We start from the raw sequence: 18,613 nt of genomic DNA on the forward strand, positions 1-18,613 counted from the left end.
ATAAAGAAGGATAAAACTTATTGTTTTTTTTTTTGTTTCATTTTTGAAACAAATCTGCCGAAGCATCCATAATTTTCTATTGAAGGTTTTACAAACTGGAAGAAGGTTAATGATGGAAAACTGTGTGCTTTCTTGCAACATGAAGGAGGCCCATGTTCACCACATAGGTCGGCCACCTTGTTTTGTGAGAATTTTATGAATTCTTCTCGACATATTGATAATATGTTTAAAATACAATGTCAAGAAGAGCTTGCTAATAATCGTTTGCTAGTCAAAGCTATTGTTCAATGTATTCAATTGCTTGCGCTATGAGGGATTTATTTTAGAGGTCATGACAAGTCAACCGAATCAAAGAATAGTGGGAATTTCAAGGAAGTGTTGAAGTTTGTGGCGATGTTGAATGAAAAAGTTGTAGAATTAATAGGTGGGGCTCGGAGAAATGCCAAATATACCTCACCTAAAATTCAAAAGGAACTTTTGAATATATATGCTGAAAAAGTGAGAAAGAGGATTCGTGAAGAAGTTAGTGATGCAAAATTTTGTATCCTTGTTGATGAAGCACAAAATAGTTCAAACAAAGAACAAATGGCATTTGTTATAAGATTTGTTGATAGTGGTGGTTTTGTTAGAGAGCAGTTTTTGGGCATTGTCAGTGTGAAAAACACTTGTGCATTGACTTTGAAAGAAGCTATATCCAATGTCCTTGCTCATCATAATTTGCTTGTTACAAATCTGAGAGGTCAGGGGTATGATGGTGCTAGCAATATGCGTGGTCAATGGAATGGATTGCAAACATTGTTTCTTAAGAAGTGTCCATATGCATACTATGTGCATTGCTTTGCACATCGTCTACAACTTGCCTTAGTTGTGGCTTCTAAAGATGTGTCGGATGTTTGGTTATTTTTCTTAAAGTTGGCTTCTATAGTTAATCTTCATGTTTTGCCAAAGTGTAAAGTTGAGTTACAGGAGACTCGACAAATTGAGATTGATAAGTTGGTAGCTAGTGGTGAAATCATTAGTGGAAGAGGAGCTAATCAAGTGTCCACCTTGCAACGAGTTGGAGATACTCAACAGGGTTCTCATTTTGAATTGGTTAGTAGCTTGATAGAGTTGTTTGGTGCAACTTGTACAGTTTTTGAAAGTGTAATGGAGAATAAGTCAAATAACTCTATGCGTGGGGAAGCTAAAGGTGCTTTAATTGCAATGAGAAACTTTGAATTTGTCTTTCTCTTGCATTTATTGCACAAGATAAAGGGAATCCCTAATTTATTGTGTCAAGCTTTGCAAGAAAAGTCTCAAGACATCTTAAATGCTATCATTTTAGTTAAAGAACTAAGAGAATCAAGTTGGGACACTTTCCTTAGAGATGTGATTTCATTTTGCGAAAGATATGACATTGCTATGCTTGATATGGGTGCTCGTTACATGGCCGGTACAAGTCGTTCTTGTCAGCAGAGAGATTACATTACAGTTGAGCATCATTACCACTTTGATATTTTTAATGTTATAATAGATTACTAGTTACTGGAGTTAAAGAATAGATTCCCCGATAAAGCAATGGAGCTTCTTTCTCTTAGCTCAGCTTTGGATCCAAGTGGTGCTTTTAAGTCTTTCAATATTGATTATATTTGCAAGCTCGCCGATTTTTTTTATTGTGAAGACTTTACTAAGCAGGAGATATATATTTTGAGAAGCCAACTGCAACATTACAAGATTGATGTGGTTAATCATGTTCTTTTTCAGAAAATGTCTATAATCTCCGAGTTATGTCAAGGATTAGTTGAAACAAAAAAGTCAAAACACTATTTTTTGATTGATAGATTGATTCGTCTTATCTTGACACTTCTTGTTTCCACGACAACTACAAAACGAGCATTTTCAGCTATGAAAATCGTCAAAATACGGCTTCGTAACAAGATGGGGGATGTGTTTCTTGCCAATTGTATAACTGTCTATATTGAACGAAAGTTTGCTGAAAAAGTCGATTTGGATGAGATAGTAGATGAATTTATTAAGAAGCCACGTAAGGCAAAAATTCGCTAGTGCGATACTTTGTACTTTGTTTAAATGTCTTTGTTATAGTTGTCTAGGTTTGTAGTGACGATACTCACTCTTTTGTTTATTTTGAGTATTATAATGAAAATGATGACTCTTTTGTTTACAATGCTAGTTAATTATGATCTCAAATAGATATTCGGGTGGTTTCGTTTGACACAAGGAGTGGATGGAATGGTTTGATTTGATTGGTTCTCTTAAGAAAAAAAAATCATAGAAATGAACTTCAAACTAGCCCCCTCCCTGATATTACATTCTGGTTTCGCCCGTGGCTCAGTTACACTACATCGATCACACCCACTTTATATATTGCACTGAAAAGCTTGCTATTGCATTTGGTGTATTCAGTCACTACCTCATCTTCTTAAAAGATCACTTAGATTAGAAGTATTTAATTCCATAAAATATTCCACAACAGCAAGAAAAATGTCTGTTTAAAGACCATTCTGGTCTTCTGGAGATTCACTTATTATAACACAAGGTCTTACTCACAATATTAAAGAATGATATGTTATTAGGCTAAGTACAAATAATGTATGGCGGTCATAAACCCATGCATTAGGAAGTCATCTATTTTATAGTCAAAAAAATTTAACAGAACTATCACAGTAAAGGATTCAAAAAACGATTAAAAAGGGTATTGAACTTTATAAGTTTTGACAATATGGGGATTAAATTTTTTTTTTCGGTCAAATTGAGGACCAAACTTTTTAATTTTTGCAATGTGGGGACATGTATAACATGACATCTAAATTTCTCACACGGTGTTTCACAATTCGAATTAATTTCTATAGTTATGAGGTTATAGTATGGATATACTTTGATAAGAAAGTGTATAATAATGTATGTAACTTGTGAATTATTAAATACCTCCTGAGAAATTTAGACTACATATGTAACTAGTCTCCCTATTGCAAAAATTAAAAAAATTAAAAAATTTGGTCCCCAATTTAACTACATGTAAGTAATCTCCCATTGCACAAAAATTAAAAAATTTGGTCTCCAATTTAATTGAAAAAAAAATTTAGTCCACGTATTCTCAAAACCTGGAAAGTTAGATACCTGTTTTTAATCGTTTTTCGTAAAGGATTTCAATCTGCTCTACATATCTTCAGGACGTACCACAGAATATATTTCAGTAAATAAAAGGTAAAATCATGGGTACAGTTTATCGCTAGAAGTCACAGAAGAAACTGATTCTTCGGCATTACCGATCGGCAGAAGACAAGCTATGTTGATTAGATTGTTCATTAGAAGTGGTAGTAGCAGTACAGCGAGGAAAAGTTTACGAGTTTATTTATTTTTTGTTAAGGAAGGAGATGACTAGATGAGCAGTTTACGGTTGAATATTATCTCTTTCTATGATTTGCTGAGATTTAGTTGCCAGATTAAAAGATGTTGACAAGCTGTTTTTGTTAACAATGAAAGAAGATGGTGTTAATCCTCACGTTAACACATCACAATCCCAATGAAATCTAACGAGATTAAGTGCGCCCACACAAGTTCCCTTGTGCAGGTACCCTCTCTGAATCCGGACTCAATTTATTTATTTATATAGTTGAAGTATCTAATATAGTAGAATGTTCTCTAATGGAAACAAGATCTCATAAATCAAGGAAGTATATATAGTTGCATTTGCTAATCATATGAATGAAAATATTAAAGCAAATTGCTAATTGTTGACAATTTCTAATAATGTTTCGTCCCTATAAACTGAAGGATTCCCATCTTCATTTTAATGCAAAGAAGGAGTTAGGAGTTCTAAAACTATGGATTTGAAGTTTTACGCCACCTTCTTGGTGGTAGCATTGTTAACGAGTCATATTTACCATCCAATTGAAGCAAGGAGAATAGTTACTGGAGAAGGCGATTTGAAATTAGATGAACAAATAAAGATTCTCAACAAGCCGGCAATCAAGTCTATTCAGGTTTTGTGAAAAGGAAAAATAAAAGTTGCCTAGTCTCTTTTTTTTTCGATAATATGTTGAATAAGTAGTCATACTAACCATAACATGTTTGTTTTTTTGTTTTTTTTAGCAATTCAAATAAACTGGCAGTTTATCTATATTTCATAATTCAGTTTGGTTTTCTGAACTGTCGACTGATTTATTTAATTTTCATCCGAAGGATTCGTTAGCAATTAAGTTTGGTTAATATGTTACATATAGTTGATTCGTGACTAATTCCCATGTCAAGATGATTCTTTAGACCAATTAAGAACCTGTCTTGTTAACTACGCAGTCACGTACACAAAAAGGGGGAATCGGTCTCGTATCTAGTTCATATAGTCATATAGAGTTGTATGTTGTGATCACTATATTGCTTCCAGTATCAAATTTACAGTGTAAGTCTACTTTCAAAACAATTTGTCTACTACACACTACTTAGACCTATGATATAGTAACGAGCATAATTTATTTTTCATTATATTGGACCATAACCACAATGATTTGTTGCAAGAATTTGGGAGTAGAGAAGGCCTCCCGGCCCCCAAAAAGCTGCAAATAACAAAATGTATATATAAAAATTTGTCTATGTAAAACTTACTTCTGGTCTGCTCCTAGATCAACTCTGACGATTTTGGTTTCTTAATTAACATACAAGTGAAGAGTAAGTTGAGGAAGTACGTGTTTCCAATTTGTAAGTGCAGAACACAAATAATTATTGGAGGAAGACGATATAGTCTATCGATTTGAAGAAAGACAAAGAATCTCTAGTCCCTCCAAATTTTTTGTTGTTATCTATCAATGAAGGCATTCTAATCCGTTACTCATTTTCAAAAATATACGCAAGTGTAATTAGTTCCAACAAATTGTCCATATACACTTTGTGCCCCTTTATTTTCCTCCAATTTATTGTGTGGAGTGACTTGATTTTTGAGAGATGATATAACATCGCAGTTTATTGTGGCATTCAGTGTGTTCGTTTATTTTGTTTTGATAAGCAATTTGATTTTCTAGACCATTAACCCGCTCTCCTACCTTGTTCTTTTTATTCCCAAAGTTTATACTGAAATCAAAGCCTAGCTAATAGCTACCCATACATTATGCATGTTCTCAGGACAAAGGAGGTGCTTTATATGACTGCGTTAACATCTATAAACAACCAGCGTTTGATCATCCTTTGCTCAAAAATCACAAAATACAGGTTTGTCACATAGTTTGTTGTGTTCTCTATATTTATTTGTTTGTTGATATACCACTAGTCTACTACAAATTGTTCGTACTAACTTGCTACTTTTAATTATTTCGTGTTTTTTTCTCCGTCCGATACAGTTGAAACCTACTTCCCCTACAGAAGACTTTACGAGTGAAACTTCATCAGAAAATAAACAATCGAAAATAGCGTTGGAAAGTGTAGGATGCCCAGAAGGAACAGTACCAATTCGAAGGGCTAGAAAAGAAGATCTTATAAGAGCAAAGTCTTTCATAAAATCACATTCCACTATTCCCCAGAGTAATGGATATCTTGGTCAACACGTAAGTTACGTACTTTTATTTCATAACTAAGGAAAAACATTGACAAACATCTTGGAGCTAAATGTTTAAATGTGAATTTAGTTTCTGATTATAGCTTATAACTCAGGTCGATATTGGCTTTCCAGCTCTTAACCATTTGAATTTCTCTCTTTTCTTACAGTATGCAATTGTTCGAAATACCAATCACTTAAAAATACCAATGTATGGATCACAAGTAAAGATGAATATAATCAATCCAAGAGTGACTCAGGATCAATCGAGTATGGCTCTGATGTGGTTTTCGAATGGCACAAACGAAGACAGACACGAGATTCAGGCTGGATGGGCAGTAAGTGAATTCAATAAAATGTTCTTGCAATATTATGTTCCTCTTTGTTTTATATTAGAAATATTTTCGCATTCCTCAAGGTGTATGTTTTCTTTCCAGAGATGGATTGGGACATTGGGTAACATTTGCTTGTGTGTATGAGAAATCTACAGAGTTTAACAAAATGAAATCATTTATTCTGTTATTAATGCATGTATGTGTAAACCATTGCTCTAATTGTATAGTATAAAATATAAATTCACCTTATATTACAACTAGACTATTTTGCTCTTACCTCATGCCCTCCACGGACTACCTTCTGACGTTTGGTTCTCAAATTTAACTCAGTCCTGTATTTAACAGGTAGCGCCAGAGCTATACGGTGATGATAAAACTCATCTTATTACGTACTGGAAAGTAAGTCCGACTTAATTTAGATGTATTCAGTTTTCAGTATGTTCATTTAGTCATCTAAGTTAGTTTGTATCCATACATAGGCAGGTAAGTCAGGTTGCTTCAATGTTCAGTGCCCCGGTTATGTGCATGTTAGCAAGGATTACCCGGTAGATGTTGTCCTTGACACTTCAATATACAATGGCAAACAAGAGGAATTGAACCTTCACATTTATCAGGTGAAGTAATGGAAACCTCTTTTCATTTTTCTTGGTAAACAAAAGCACCCTTGGTCACAGGCGTCACTATCTTTTTCCTCCTTTTTCTTTACAGGACCAGACTACAAAAAATTGGTGGGTGACAGTCCCGGATAACGAGGTCAATCTTGGTTACTGGCCTGGTTCCTTAATCTCACGACTGGCTGAAGGAGCGCCTAACATTGCTTGGGGAGGACTAGCAAAACAGTCTGTTACTGGGACTAGTCCACAAATGGGCTACGGAACACTTCCTGAGTCAACATATACGCATATGGGTTACTTTGTTGAAATCCAAGTTGAACCAAAATCCGCAGGAAAATATTTTGGCTCTTGGTTACCGGATTGGGAAAAGTTTGTAGATAGCCCAGACTGCTACGATGTAGTTGATGAAATCAAACAGGGAAACAACGGGTATATAGTCACATATGGTGGAGCTGGTGGAAATTGTGGAAACTGAAAGAGTAGTGTTGAGCAATTGACTTCAATGAAGCATAAGACATTTCTCCATGATACTTGTTAAAGTCTGAATTTCATAATGATGTTATTCCTTTTCATTAATTAAGGTTTTCTTGTTACATTCTTTTTTTATTAACAGGATGCAATTCTAGTGTTATAACGTGTTTTATTACAAAACATAAAGAATCACGACCTTCAAATTCACAAATCAGATTTGGTAAATAAGTGGTTATGCAATACAGGCATATAGCATCCCAACCCGTAATTGCTCGAGTTTCATTAGACTTAAAAGACTATAGATTTTTACATCTGCCGAGTGCTGTGGTTCATTACTTTGGTCCACAATGTGGATTGTGTGAGATCTACAGTAACCTACCACAGAATGAGCTTTATCTATCATGAGTGAGAGGGTGAGTTCCTTATTGGAACTGTGATGACAATTACAGCTCAAGAGGTATCAAGGTCAATAGGTCATAGTAATTTTACGGATCAGTCACAAGTTTCCCAATTCAAAATACTCTTAAGTCTGTTAAAAATAGGATCGGGTACCAGAAAAGTCATTCGATTGAGGCTTATAACAGCTTCAAAATTGCTTCTGCAGAATGCAGATTGGGAGTTGCATACCTCTACCACCTAACATATAGAAATATAAAGGCTCCAAGGACGAGACACATGAATAAATCCCCAAGGCAGCAGAAAAGTTTTTTCTTTTCGCTATCAAGGCAGCAGAATAGTTCAAACATATGCATCATATATATTTAACTACGACAATCTACCATCTGAATTCATATATGAGCACAGTTGCGGTTCCATACGCAAACGGCGGTGCCTACCGTACATCTAGGTTTAATACAAGAAATTACTTCAAAAGCTGTACGTACGAAATTCCATTTCACAAGTGTCCAGCAGGAGTTGAAATTTAACACGTTAGTCATTTGATTGGGAAAAAAACTGATGGGTTATTTAGGTTTTAGTCCTATTTTAGATGGGTTATTTAGGTTTTAGTCCTATTTTTTATGGGGTATTTGTCCTAAAATTATCGATTATTAGGTTTATATTCTACATGTTTTAGTCCTACTTTTTATGGGGTATTTGTCCTAAAATTATCGATTATTAGGTTTATATCCTACTTCATCTGTTGATTGTGAGTCGTCTCAGTTGACCGTGGTCAAATTGTTTAATCTTCTTTGATTTTCTCAAATGGCCAAGGGTAAACCCTTCGAGTGTGCACATCATGCGATTTGAAATTAGATAAAAGTAGAACCAACCCCTAAATTATCCAATTAAAGCCCTAATTTATCCAAACACCCACGCCCAAGCGTCCACGCGTCCACACCCAAGGCGTCCACTTCACGGATTAAGTAATTATAGATTTTGCATTGGGCAATCCCTAGTAGCTTCTCACCAAGAATGTAACTATGAGGGGAAATAGTTCTATGTGGCGCCTATGTGGAGGTAACAAGTTGTTGCTTGCATTGGGAATCTTCTTAGGGTTTGGAGCACTAAAACACCAAACCACAATATAATAGTGCTTGCATTGGGAATCCTCTTAGGGTTTGGAGCGCTAAAACACCAAACTACAATACAATAGTGGATAGGGTTAGCAGGATAGTATAATCGGACCCAATGGTTTGTTTTTTTACCTGCCAGTGGCATAGGCGTGTAGAGAAAAGCCCAAAAAAGACGCCCATCTAGCAGCCATTGGTAATGGCGGGTGGAAAAAAAAAATTTTTGTTTTGTATCCGCCATTGGTAATGGAGTAATACTACACTGACGTAGGAAAAATGACACAGTCAAGACACAATGACGTGACATGTTGCAACATCAATGTTGCAGTGGTGAAAATAAAAATAAAAAATCTATTTTCTCTCACTCAAAACATTTCTTCTCTTTCCATTATCATCTTTCCTTTTTTATTTATGCCATTCTTATATTTTCTTCATAGCAAACCATCTATTGTATTGATTTTTCATGGTACAACATTGATGTTGCAGTGGTTTTCATGGTGCAATATTGATGTTGAAGTGATATTTTTTGATACAACATTCACGTTGCAGCGGTTTTCATGGTGCAATATTGATATTACAGTGATATTTATCGGTGCAACGTTAACGTTGCAGTGGTTTTCATGGTACAACATTGATGTTGTAATGGTGGTTTTTTATGCAATATTGATATTGCAATGCCACATCACTATGTCGGTCAATTGTGTCAAATTTTATGTGTCAGTGTAGAATTATTGTTGGTAATGGCGTGTAGATTTTTTGTTTCAACCCCCTCCCATTTTACCCTTTCTCCCAACTGAAATAACACTTTTGCCACCGAACCAAAATTCCAGCCGCCACACAGTATGGCGTTGCCACCACTCGTACTAGCGTGTAGACCATACGCTATATCGTTAAAACTGGCAGTATAAATAGGTAAAGTTATACCGATAGCGTTGACCGGTTAGCATTTTAACGCACCATTGGATCACAATTCCCGTCATATTTAGTGTTTTGCGGCGCAATGGGACTTAGCCTTAGTATAGTCTGTCCAGCCAATTGATCTTGTCAAAAGAAAATGAGAACTGGCAGAGTCAACTTTTTTTTGGTGAAGTCTGGCAGAGTCAACTCAGATAATGAAAGTAGCGCGTCTTCCTGAATTTTCAACCCATGTATACGGAGTTATATTCATGCCTCTTCTCTTTACTTTATATATATATATAGCCCAGCTCCTTTTAGGCATTACATGTTCGCTTAAGCAGAGAACTTCATTTCTCCTTCACTCTGCTGATCAGGTATGTATCCATGCCTTCACTGCTAGCTAGCATGTTTTTGTGATGAAGTTACAGTTGTATACTTGTATCTATATATCTGTCTCTTACTTTTGTGCGATGTTAGATTTTAGCTTCTCTTTAGATAAATAACCAGATCACAACTAACTCAGGGATGGTCAGTCTCCATTCTCCACATCTTCATATGTAGTTGCTACTTGCTAGTAGATTAACTTAATAGATCATCACATGATTGCAGACTCCACTTCCGTATAAGTAATTAGCTAGAAAATGTCAAAACTATAAGGATTTGCCACCCCAATTTGTTTTTTCTAGATCAATTATGAGCTGCATATGCTCTTGCTCCTGGTATGAATATTTGCGTTGAAATAAACATGTATCCACTCGAAGATAAAAGTCTTTTCAAATACATAGAAAAGATATATAACACACCGTTTATTTTCTTTGTTTTTCCTATTTATTAGGGTTTAAAAAAAATATAATAATATTAAAAAAAAAAGAAAATGATAAAGATAAAATAAGATAAGATAAAAACGTGGGAGAGTTAGAGGGGTTTGGTTACAACCGAACTCTCATTTTTGTTGGTTTTTTCTGGTTTTTGAAAAAAGGAAAAAAAAAGAAAAGAAGAGTAGAGAGAGACGTACAAGAGAAAAGGAAAAGGAGTGTTTACTGGGGGGAGAGTGCTTGAGTGGAGAGAGAGAGAGTTTTACTCAAAGAAGAAATTGATGTTTCTTGTTGGGGGATTTGTTGGCAACAGGAGCGTATCACGAGTGAGTAGACTAACTTTATATATACAGTTGATTGACAATAATTGTTTATTCTAGTTATGTGTTTACAGACTTGAAAGTTTTATCAAGCAATTCAATTCCTTCTTCGTGGAGTCACTATTTTTGGTTATAGTTTAAATGCTCTCTGACATAAATGGACTGTCATAATATAGATTCTACAAAAGTACAAAACAGTTATAAAATCCAAGAAAAAGTGTGTCAGTATAGATCCAAGGAATTGATTACATGTGAGTATAGTTTTACTTCTGGTCTGACATAGATTCTCTTTACACTCTGGTATATATGGGTTTGCTTGTATTGTCGTTGGTGGTCTGTAGGGCATTGATTATTTGGAAGCCCTTAATATATTTTTGAATCTTTGATTCTTATGAGTATGTAAAAAGTTCGGTATAGCTATAGCTGATGTGAAAACAATTATTGAAGGTAAGAATAGATTTGCTGAAATTTTAAGAAAGGTTAGCGCTAGTCTGATTTCAAGCTCAATTTTGGTTTAGTTAGAGTTTGAACTAGATTTTTTAGAAAGCACGAAAAAGTAAGGTCTGGAAGTCTGCTTTTCAACCCAATTGACCTCGTTGCATTCCGAGATTTGTGGATATGGTTACGGTGTTCGTAAGTTAGCATGTCAGAATTTTCTGACTGCAGAAATCCGGTCTGTGTCTGGTTTGGAATCGAGTTTTCACATAGTTAGAGTTAGATTCAAACTCTTGTCAAAACATGGAAAAATAAGTTTTATGTGTCTGATTTCCAACCCAATTGGCCTCGTCGCATTCCGAGGTCTGTGGTGATAGATATAAGGTCAGGAAGTTTGGTTGACATAAAACAGTGCGTTAGAAATCAGTTTCTGCGCACTGTGTTCAAGTCCAGTTTTAAAATAGTTAGGGTGAGAGTTAGAATTTTTATAAAACATAAAAAAGTAAGATTTGGAAGTCTAATTTCTATTCCAATTGGCCTTATCGTATTCCGAGACCCGTGGAATTAATTATGGTGTTTGGAAGTTTGACTGGCAGAAAACAGGGCGTCAGAAATCCGTTTCTGCGCACTGTGTTCGAGCCTAGTTTTGGCACATTTAGAATGTGATTGAGTATTTTTGTAAAACATGAGAAAGTAAGTTATGTGTGTCAGCTTTGCAACACAAAAAGCCTGGATGCATTTGGACACCTGTGGAGTTGTGTCATTTGGAAGATAGTCCGTCAGAAATCTAGTTTGCTGAAAAATTAGAATTTTTACCGTTTTCAACCTAAGTTTTTTTCTAGATGGGCTGAGGTTGGGACTTCGAGTTCTACATGAAAAAGTATATCTACATACCTTAGTTTCTAAATATTAAGTTACATGTCATTTAGATGAATGTAGGAAAAATTATAGCATTAACTATGTGGCTAATAAGAACTACGAAGACTTGATTCCAATCTTGATAGATTTGGATACGTAGGCAGCTTTAAGAAAAAGTGCAGCCACTACACTACACTATATCTATAATATATATATTAGTTGTGTGATAACTATATGATTGTGTTAGAAATTACTGTTGTTTTGAGACTACATAAATATATATGTGTGAAATAGAAGTTGTATATGAATATAGACTTTAACATATGTGGATCTGTTTTGGACATTAGTGTATGTGGACTTGAATTTGGGCTAATGAACTATTTGTTTACGATATTGTGTATATGAGTGTGGTTATGTAAATTGTATTTGTTTGATTATAAGTCTGTTTACATTCAATGATATTTAAGTGCTTGATTTGCCTTGACGCGCGAAAATGACTCTCTGCATATGTGGTCTGTTTTGACATGAGTAATGCTAGTATAATTATAAGTGATAATAATGTTTTAATGTGTCGCCTACATCTTTAGAACTCTCCACGCCTCAAGATTTGGTAATGAGATATTATGACTTGTGATGTCATGTGATAGATGGGTATTCATTGAATGTGCCATGAATGACCCAATAGTTTGGACTGCCCTAGAGAGGAACTAAGGTATTCGCCTTGCGGGTTGGTCGTATTCCTTGAATGTATGGGAATGTAGGTTTGGGTATTCCTTGAATGTGGCGGGAATGATTAAGGGCATTCATTGAATGTGCCATGAATGACCCGTTAGTATTATGATGGGTATTTCTTGAATGTGGCGGGAATGACCCAAGGTATTCATTGAATGTGCCATGAATGACCTGATATTTTGTTATGCCCATAGGAGGCTTTGTGATTATGTGTATGAAAAGCCCAGAGATGGCTGTGACTCACAAGTTACGAGTTTACAAGGTGAAAATATGTTTCCTGGAGGCGATATCCCGCTTGGGACATATGTCTTGTAGTGGTACTCGGTGTGAGTGAGGCACACGGATATGTGTGATTTGGCAAATATGTGTAGTGCAAATCGTGGAGTAGGAACTAAATGTTGGGCTGTGTCTTTGAATAATTAAATGAGTCAACAAGATAATTAATAAGCAAAGTAAAAATATTGATTTTTATGTGTGACTGAGTTATTGCATATGATGTATATGATTTCTTATGAGAAATATATACGTGGTTTGTATGAGTTGATACTCACAAAGGATGAATGTACTCCTTGGGTGTGATATTTCCCCGTTCTCATAAGTAGACGAGTGATTTTTAAGTAAAAGTATATGAATTGTGTGATGTTATGGATGTGAAGTGTGACTGTGAATAATATTAGTAAATGATTGTGATTTCTACGTGACTGCGAAATGACTATAACTTGATATGTTATTAAGAAAATATTAATGACTTGTGATAGTATGAGATCTATGGTTATGCACGCAGAAACTTTATGACGTAATGATGTCATATGAATGACTTCCCTTGATATAGGTATTATGATAAGTGGTATTCCCTGGATATACGGGACGAACTATGTTGAATTAATTAGACTTCAATGTCTTAAATGAGGTTTGATTATGAATGAAAATTTGACTGGCTGAGATAAATCATTTTATTGTGATGTCTAACTCTGTTTTGCAGGAGGGTAGGATCTATTAATATTTTTTGCAGGGACGTAAATATCCTACCCTAAGACGACGTGTTGGCTTAAAGGTAAGGTATACCAAACTCATAGTTAATTAGGTTATCATATGTGCATTTAATAAATGGAATGTAAGTGGTATTTATATTGTGAGCTATTTTGAAAAGTGGGAATGATGAGTACTGTTATATGAGATTCTTGGAATTTTATATTAGGGGTGAAATCTTACTTGGGAAGAAACTACACGCCGTTTTAGGAAAACGGAACTATATTGTCTTCCAAGTTGAAATGGTTGGTAATGTTATATTTATTCATTTGAAAGATTATTATATATATTTTGTTGTTAGTCTACTCATACCAGCAAATTCAATCTGCTGACCCATGTTTGCTTTGTTTTGCAATATGGGTGTGTTCTTGGGAACATAGATGGTGGAGTGCAGTGGATGAAGACACGTGACTTGGATTTGCTCTTGGAGTCTTCTGGTTTAAGTTTTTCTAAAGTGTACGATTTTGAATTGAAACAGATGTAATAGAGTTGGTTAGAAAAATTTTTTATTTGTAAATGAAGTGTTGTTCTTTCAATTTTAATTTGATCTCAGATTTTAATATCGTGGTTGATAATATGTTAGTGGGTTTTGTTTCACCCCGGGTTTCTAGATGATTGAATATCAGTTTTTAATATAAATGGAAAGTTGGGGTGTGACAAGATAATTCTCTTTCTTGTTGGGCTTTTTATTGATTTGATTTTTTCTCAGATTGATTTTCACTTTTTCTCTTTCTGCGACAGGCTCAAGCACCATCTCTTTCATAGTTATATTGGTGGATCTGTAACGTGGAGCAAACTCATATCACCTGAAATCATGGACAATCCTAGTAGTCTTCCTGACAACATTAACACTTTGTTGGTGGAGATGCGGAACCTCCAAGATATAAAGAATGATGTGAAGAAGAAAGGGAAACGACAAATGGAGAGGTGGCTGCGAAATGTAAAAGAGAAAGAAGATCAAGTCGACAAAATACAAAAAGTGTTTGAGGAAATAAATGGTAGCAGCTATTATTTAAGTTTCATAGCTAGGCGCAATCTTAACAAGAGAGTCATTGAAAGTATAAGTGCTGTGAAAGTTTTAAGAGAAATGGCAGATTTAATCTCAAAATCAATGGAAATGTTCATAAGTCAGGTGGCAACAGAAAAAACACTGCAATTTTCATATTGGCAGCTTAAGAAGTATACTTCAAATTTTAGAGACCAGATAGGTGATGGTAGTTTTGGACTTGTCTACAAAGGTGAGTTACATAACGGTGCGCGAGTAGCTGTTAAGGTACTGAGAGATGGCGTGCCGGACGAGGAAAAACAATTCATGGCTGAAGCGGGCATAATGGGCAAAACTTATCATAGAAACTTAGTTAAACTCTATGGGTTTTGCTTTGATAAAACAATGAAAGCACTTGTCTACGAATACATGGAGAATGGAGAACCGTCTTAAAATAAAGTGGAGGGGATTTTGAAAAATCCAGTGGAAGGGGTGGTCCTTTAGTTGATGTGGATGCTTGCACTTCAACTCTTCAAGAGAGAGATGAGAAAAACGGTTTGGGAGGCGGCTCAAGTTTCATTTTCCCCTGAAGAACCTTAACCACGGTGCTCATGGAAGGTCCGGCTTGAGGCGCTCGTTGAGTACACCACAATGCAACTAGAGACAATATCCTTGCACTTTCTTTATCCTTCTCCCCATTAATGCCACAGTCTATTATAACTGTGTCTAATTGTCCTTCGTGAAACTTCTCCCAAACCCTTCTGGGAAATGAGTTTTGGCCTTCACAATTTTTCCTCCTGCTTAAAAGTTCAAATAGCATCATACCATAGCTAAAAACATCACATTTGTAAGTTATCCTTGGCAATCCCATACGCACCTCCGGGGAATCGTTATCTCGTGTCTCTCTGAGTCCGCTGAATGTGACCTAACTTTTATCCGCGGCATAAAGCTTAGCTAGTCCAAAATCTGTAATCTTTGCTGAAAGATTGGAGTAAAGGAGAACATTAGCTGTCTTTATGTCACATTGAATTATTCACTCATCGTAATGCTCGGGCAAATACGATAACCCCATTGCTGTCTCAACTGCAATGAGATACAACTGTTTCCACTTTATTTCAAGACAGTTCTCAAATAAAACCTTATCCAAAGATCCATTCTCCATGTATTCGTAGACAAGAGCTTTCATTGTTTTATCAAAGCAAAACCCATTGAGTTTAACTAAGTTTCTATGATAAGTTTTGCCCATTATGCCCGCTTCAGCTAGTCGATGTGCATCCCCATTTGAAAGCCTACTTATCCAGTTAAACTTACAGAATTCAAACAAACTAACTTGGTTCATTACAGACTTTTGTAAAGCTGCTAAAACCCAAGAGCTTTCTGTGCCCTTCAAGGCATTGATTACATTGGCACAGTCCCCCTTGAACAAAATCTTAGTCCTCCTTAATCTTTTAGCCAGCAGTATTGCCACCTCTGCAGCCACCATCTCCGCTTCCTCTGGTTCTTGTGCCTTAAACCTACGAACTGCTGTGCCCACCAGCTGCCCTTCGTCATCCCATGCCAGACATCCAGCTCCAACCCATCCTGTGTCCCTATAAAATGAAGCATCAAATCTAATTACTATACAGTCATTTGGCATAATCGGGAACAAAATATCTAAAGGATTTAAATTCAGAGGGTTGAGAGTATTTGTCCGTTGAGTTGATTCTTTGAATGCCATAAGGCATTTGTCTGTTGCCATGCTGTATCTTCTTAGCAAGCTTCCCTTGTGGGCTGTTTTGTGCTCGAATTTGGTAGCATTTCTGGCCTCCTAGATGCCATGTAGTAGGAGACAACTTAAGGTTCCAGCTCTCTTTATTGATTCCTCATCACTTGTGCACCAGTTCAGGAACTGCTGTACCCAGGCCCTGAGGCTATCGCCTTGAAGATTATGGACCCTTAAGCTTAACTCAGAATCATACCAAACTTCTCTTGTCCAATTACAATCAAAGAACAAATGCTGATCAGACTTTGTGGTCCTTCCACAGAAAGGGCAGGCAAAGTCTCCCACCATATTCCTTTGTTCTAGCAAGGATTCCAAATGTAAAGCTTTCATATATAGTTTCCATAGAAACAACTTGACATTTGCAGGAAGCTGGGCTTTCCATATATGATCCACAATACTTTGACTGTAACTGGATGAGCTTCCATTCTAGTTGCCTTTATTAAGGTGTGTGTAGACAGACTTGACAGTCAAGTCTCCTTTTTAGTGCCACCCCACTTCATGATATCCCTCTGAGCACCTTGTGGTCTCACCACCACCTCCTGAATCCTTTGGCTGATGAATGGATGTAATAGCCCATCAATTTTGTCAGTATCCCATCTATTGCGATTGTCAAGAAATAGGTCAGTCACTTTGAGCCCTTCAAGTAGTGGGTTATCAACTCCCATTTCCTTGAGAGTGGCTGGTATATAATTCCTTCTCAGCCAAGGATCATTCAGGACAAAGGTGGTGGCACCACTTCCTATGCTCCATATAATCCCACTACTTATTTTTGAGAAAGTTTTATGCATGCCTTTCCAAAAGAAAGAGGCTGACTCAGGGGGTCTAGTAACATTTCCAATCCAAGTTTTCCCATAGAAACTAGTGAAAGTTTTAGTCCATAGAGATTCCAAATCAGTAGCTGCTTTTCATGGTAGCTTGGAAAGCATTGCAATATTCATATCCCTAGCCTTCCTGAACCCCAGCCCACCAGAGCTTTTGGGTTTGCAATACTCACTGTTAAGTTAGTTCCATTCCAGAAAAAGTCTCTACATGCCTTGTCAATCTTATCACAGATGGACACAGGCAGTAGATAGGTAGCCATGGCATACAGAGGTGTTGCTTGTGCCACTGATTGAATCAAAGTTGCTCTCCCAGCCTGGGAGAGCACCTGGTGAAAAAGCACGCAATACGTAATTATTTGTGTCGTTGTTTGTGTTACGTATCTTTTGCAAATCTTACTTAGCCTAATATATATTGATTAGTATAGTGGCTAGCAAGGTATCAATCCTACTCTAAATAACTAAGTGATGATAATAGAAATTTCTAATCTAAGTTACTCTAATGGATGCAAGTAAAAGATGTGGCTAAGTAATAATTAATATATGGTTGATTAGATTTGAGATTTAAACTATGCATAAACTAAACTAAATTAAATATATGAATATGAATCAAGAGAAAGAATATCTTGGGAGAGATGAATCCACCAAAATCATAGAATTAGTCTAATAGACCTATCTATCATGCTTAATATAAATCACCAATAGAAACTTACCATACCTACAAACCTTATGCTCGTAACCATGATGATAATATGTGGCTTTCAACGTGCTTTCTATCTTTCCATCAAATACTTCTTCAATCTCCAATGATATCTTATATCTAACCAAATTGTGCTTCAAGTGGCATTCAATATACAACTCTAGGTGCCATGGAAAATCCACATGTGGCATTAACCATACAACTAATTGAGGTGCCATAAAGAATCCAATCATCACACCATAACACTAAAAACTAGAAGAAAAGAATCTAGGGTTTGTGGTATTTGGCTCTACACAATCTTGAATTACCCTAAGACCTCCTAACCTCCACAGGAGCGTTAGATCAATGGACGAATAAGAAGAACCTCAATGAGGGATTTAAACTAAAACATGATAGAAGAAGAACTAAACTAAAACATACGAAAAAGGCTTTATCTCCCCTCCCAAGAGAAGGGAGATTAGCCCCTCATACTATGCTATGAACATAATATGAAAAGGAATAATCTTTATAGCTATTAATGGTGAAAAGGTCTAAACTTTCTTCTCTTTTAATTCTAGATCTAAGATGCAAACACTAAATTTCCTAGATGATGTAAACTGAGGTTTTTGTGCCTTATATATTGGCTTACATGCTCGTCTGGATAGAGATCCGAATCCTATGTTTATTTGGTGTCAAACTCTCTGTAATCTTTCTAGAAGAAATCTTGGAAAAGTTAAATTTGGTTGGACCAAAGTTGGACGTGGTACACTTTGCCCTGCAGGCTATTTCCCAAGTTGCAGCTTCTGACAGTTTTCAGTTTCCTAATTC

The 18,613-nt window shown here is 36.0% G+C and overlaps 3 protein-coding genes and 1 long non-coding RNA gene across 5 annotated transcripts; all 4 read left to right on the plus strand.

The window, feature by feature from the left end:
• Nucleotides 1-393: 393 nt before the first annotated feature.
• Nucleotides 394-1,521, plus strand: LOC147523912 (uncharacterized). The gene has a single exon (XM_086572855.1). The coding sequence runs from the start codon at nucleotides 394-396 to the stop codon at nucleotides 1,519-1,521; it is 1,128 nt and encodes a 375-aa protein (XP_086428981.1).
• Nucleotides 1,522-1,557: 36 nt separating this feature from the next.
• On the plus strand, nucleotides 1,558-2,043 carry LOC147523913 (uncharacterized). Its single transcript, XM_086572867.1, has one exon. It carries the CDS (start codon nucleotides 1,558-1,560, stop codon nucleotides 2,041-2,043), a length of 486 nt encoding a protein of 161 aa, XP_086428993.1.
• A 1,047-nt stretch (nucleotides 2,044-3,090) lies between these two features.
• LOC147523914 (protein neprosin-like) lies at nucleotides 3,091-7,104 on the plus strand. Of its 2 annotated transcripts, XM_086600895.1 has the most exons (8): nucleotides 3,097-3,571; nucleotides 3,775-3,983; nucleotides 5,116-5,202; nucleotides 5,331-5,534; nucleotides 5,695-5,862; nucleotides 6,205-6,258; nucleotides 6,339-6,473; nucleotides 6,568-7,104. In XM_086600895.1, the coding sequence occupies exons 2-8, from the start codon at nucleotides 3,825-3,827 to the stop codon at nucleotides 6,946-6,948; spliced, it is 1,188 nt and encodes a 395-aa protein (XP_086457021.1). In that variant the 5' UTR covers nucleotides 3,097-3,571; nucleotides 3,775-3,824; the 3' UTR covers nucleotides 6,949-7,104. The 2 variants fall into 2 exon arrangements, with proteins under 2 accessions (XP_086457030.1, XP_086457021.1); XM_086600904.1 differs by lacking the exon at nucleotides 3,775-3,983 and having other exon boundaries at nucleotides 3,091-3,571.
• A 2,357-nt stretch (nucleotides 7,105-9,461) lies between these two features.
• LOC147523915 (uncharacterized) lies at nucleotides 9,462-15,309 on the plus strand. The gene is made up of 2 exons (XR_015218049.1): nucleotides 9,462-9,726; nucleotides 13,922-15,309. It is a non-coding gene; the product is annotated as an uncharacterized LOC147523915 (long non-coding RNA).
• Nucleotides 15,310-18,613: the final 3,304 nt, after the last annotated feature.

This window comes from Coptis chinensis, chromosome 1 (genome assembly GCF_015680905.1).
Source record: "Coptis chinensis isolate HL-2020 chromosome 1, ASM1568090v1, whole genome shotgun sequence".
In the NCBI taxonomy this organism is placed as follows: domain Eukaryota; kingdom Viridiplantae; phylum Streptophyta; class Magnoliopsida; order Ranunculales; family Ranunculaceae; genus Coptis; species Coptis chinensis.

Bases quoted from the DNA above. Each gene is read 5' to 3' on its own strand.
- LOC147523912 (XM_086572855.1), top strand. From the start codon at position 394: ATGTTGAATGAAAAAGTTGTAGAATTAATAGGTGGGGCTCGGAGAAAT.
- LOC147523913 (XM_086572867.1), top strand. From the start codon at position 1,558: ATGGAGCTTCTTTCTCTTAGCTCAGCTTTGGATCCAAGTGGTGCTTTT.
- LOC147523914 (XM_086600895.1), top strand. From the start codon at position 3,825: ATGGATTTGAAGTTTTACGCCACCTTCTTGGTGGTAGCATTGTTAACG. The intron at 3,984-5,115 runs GTTTTGTGAAAA...GCATGTTCTCAG, and splicing joins CGGCAATCAAGTCTATTCAG to GACAAAGGAGGTGCTTTATA. The intron at 5,863-6,204 runs GTAAGTGAATTC...TGTATTTAACAG, and splicing joins AGATTCAGGCTGGATGGGCA to GTAGCGCCAGAGCTATACGG.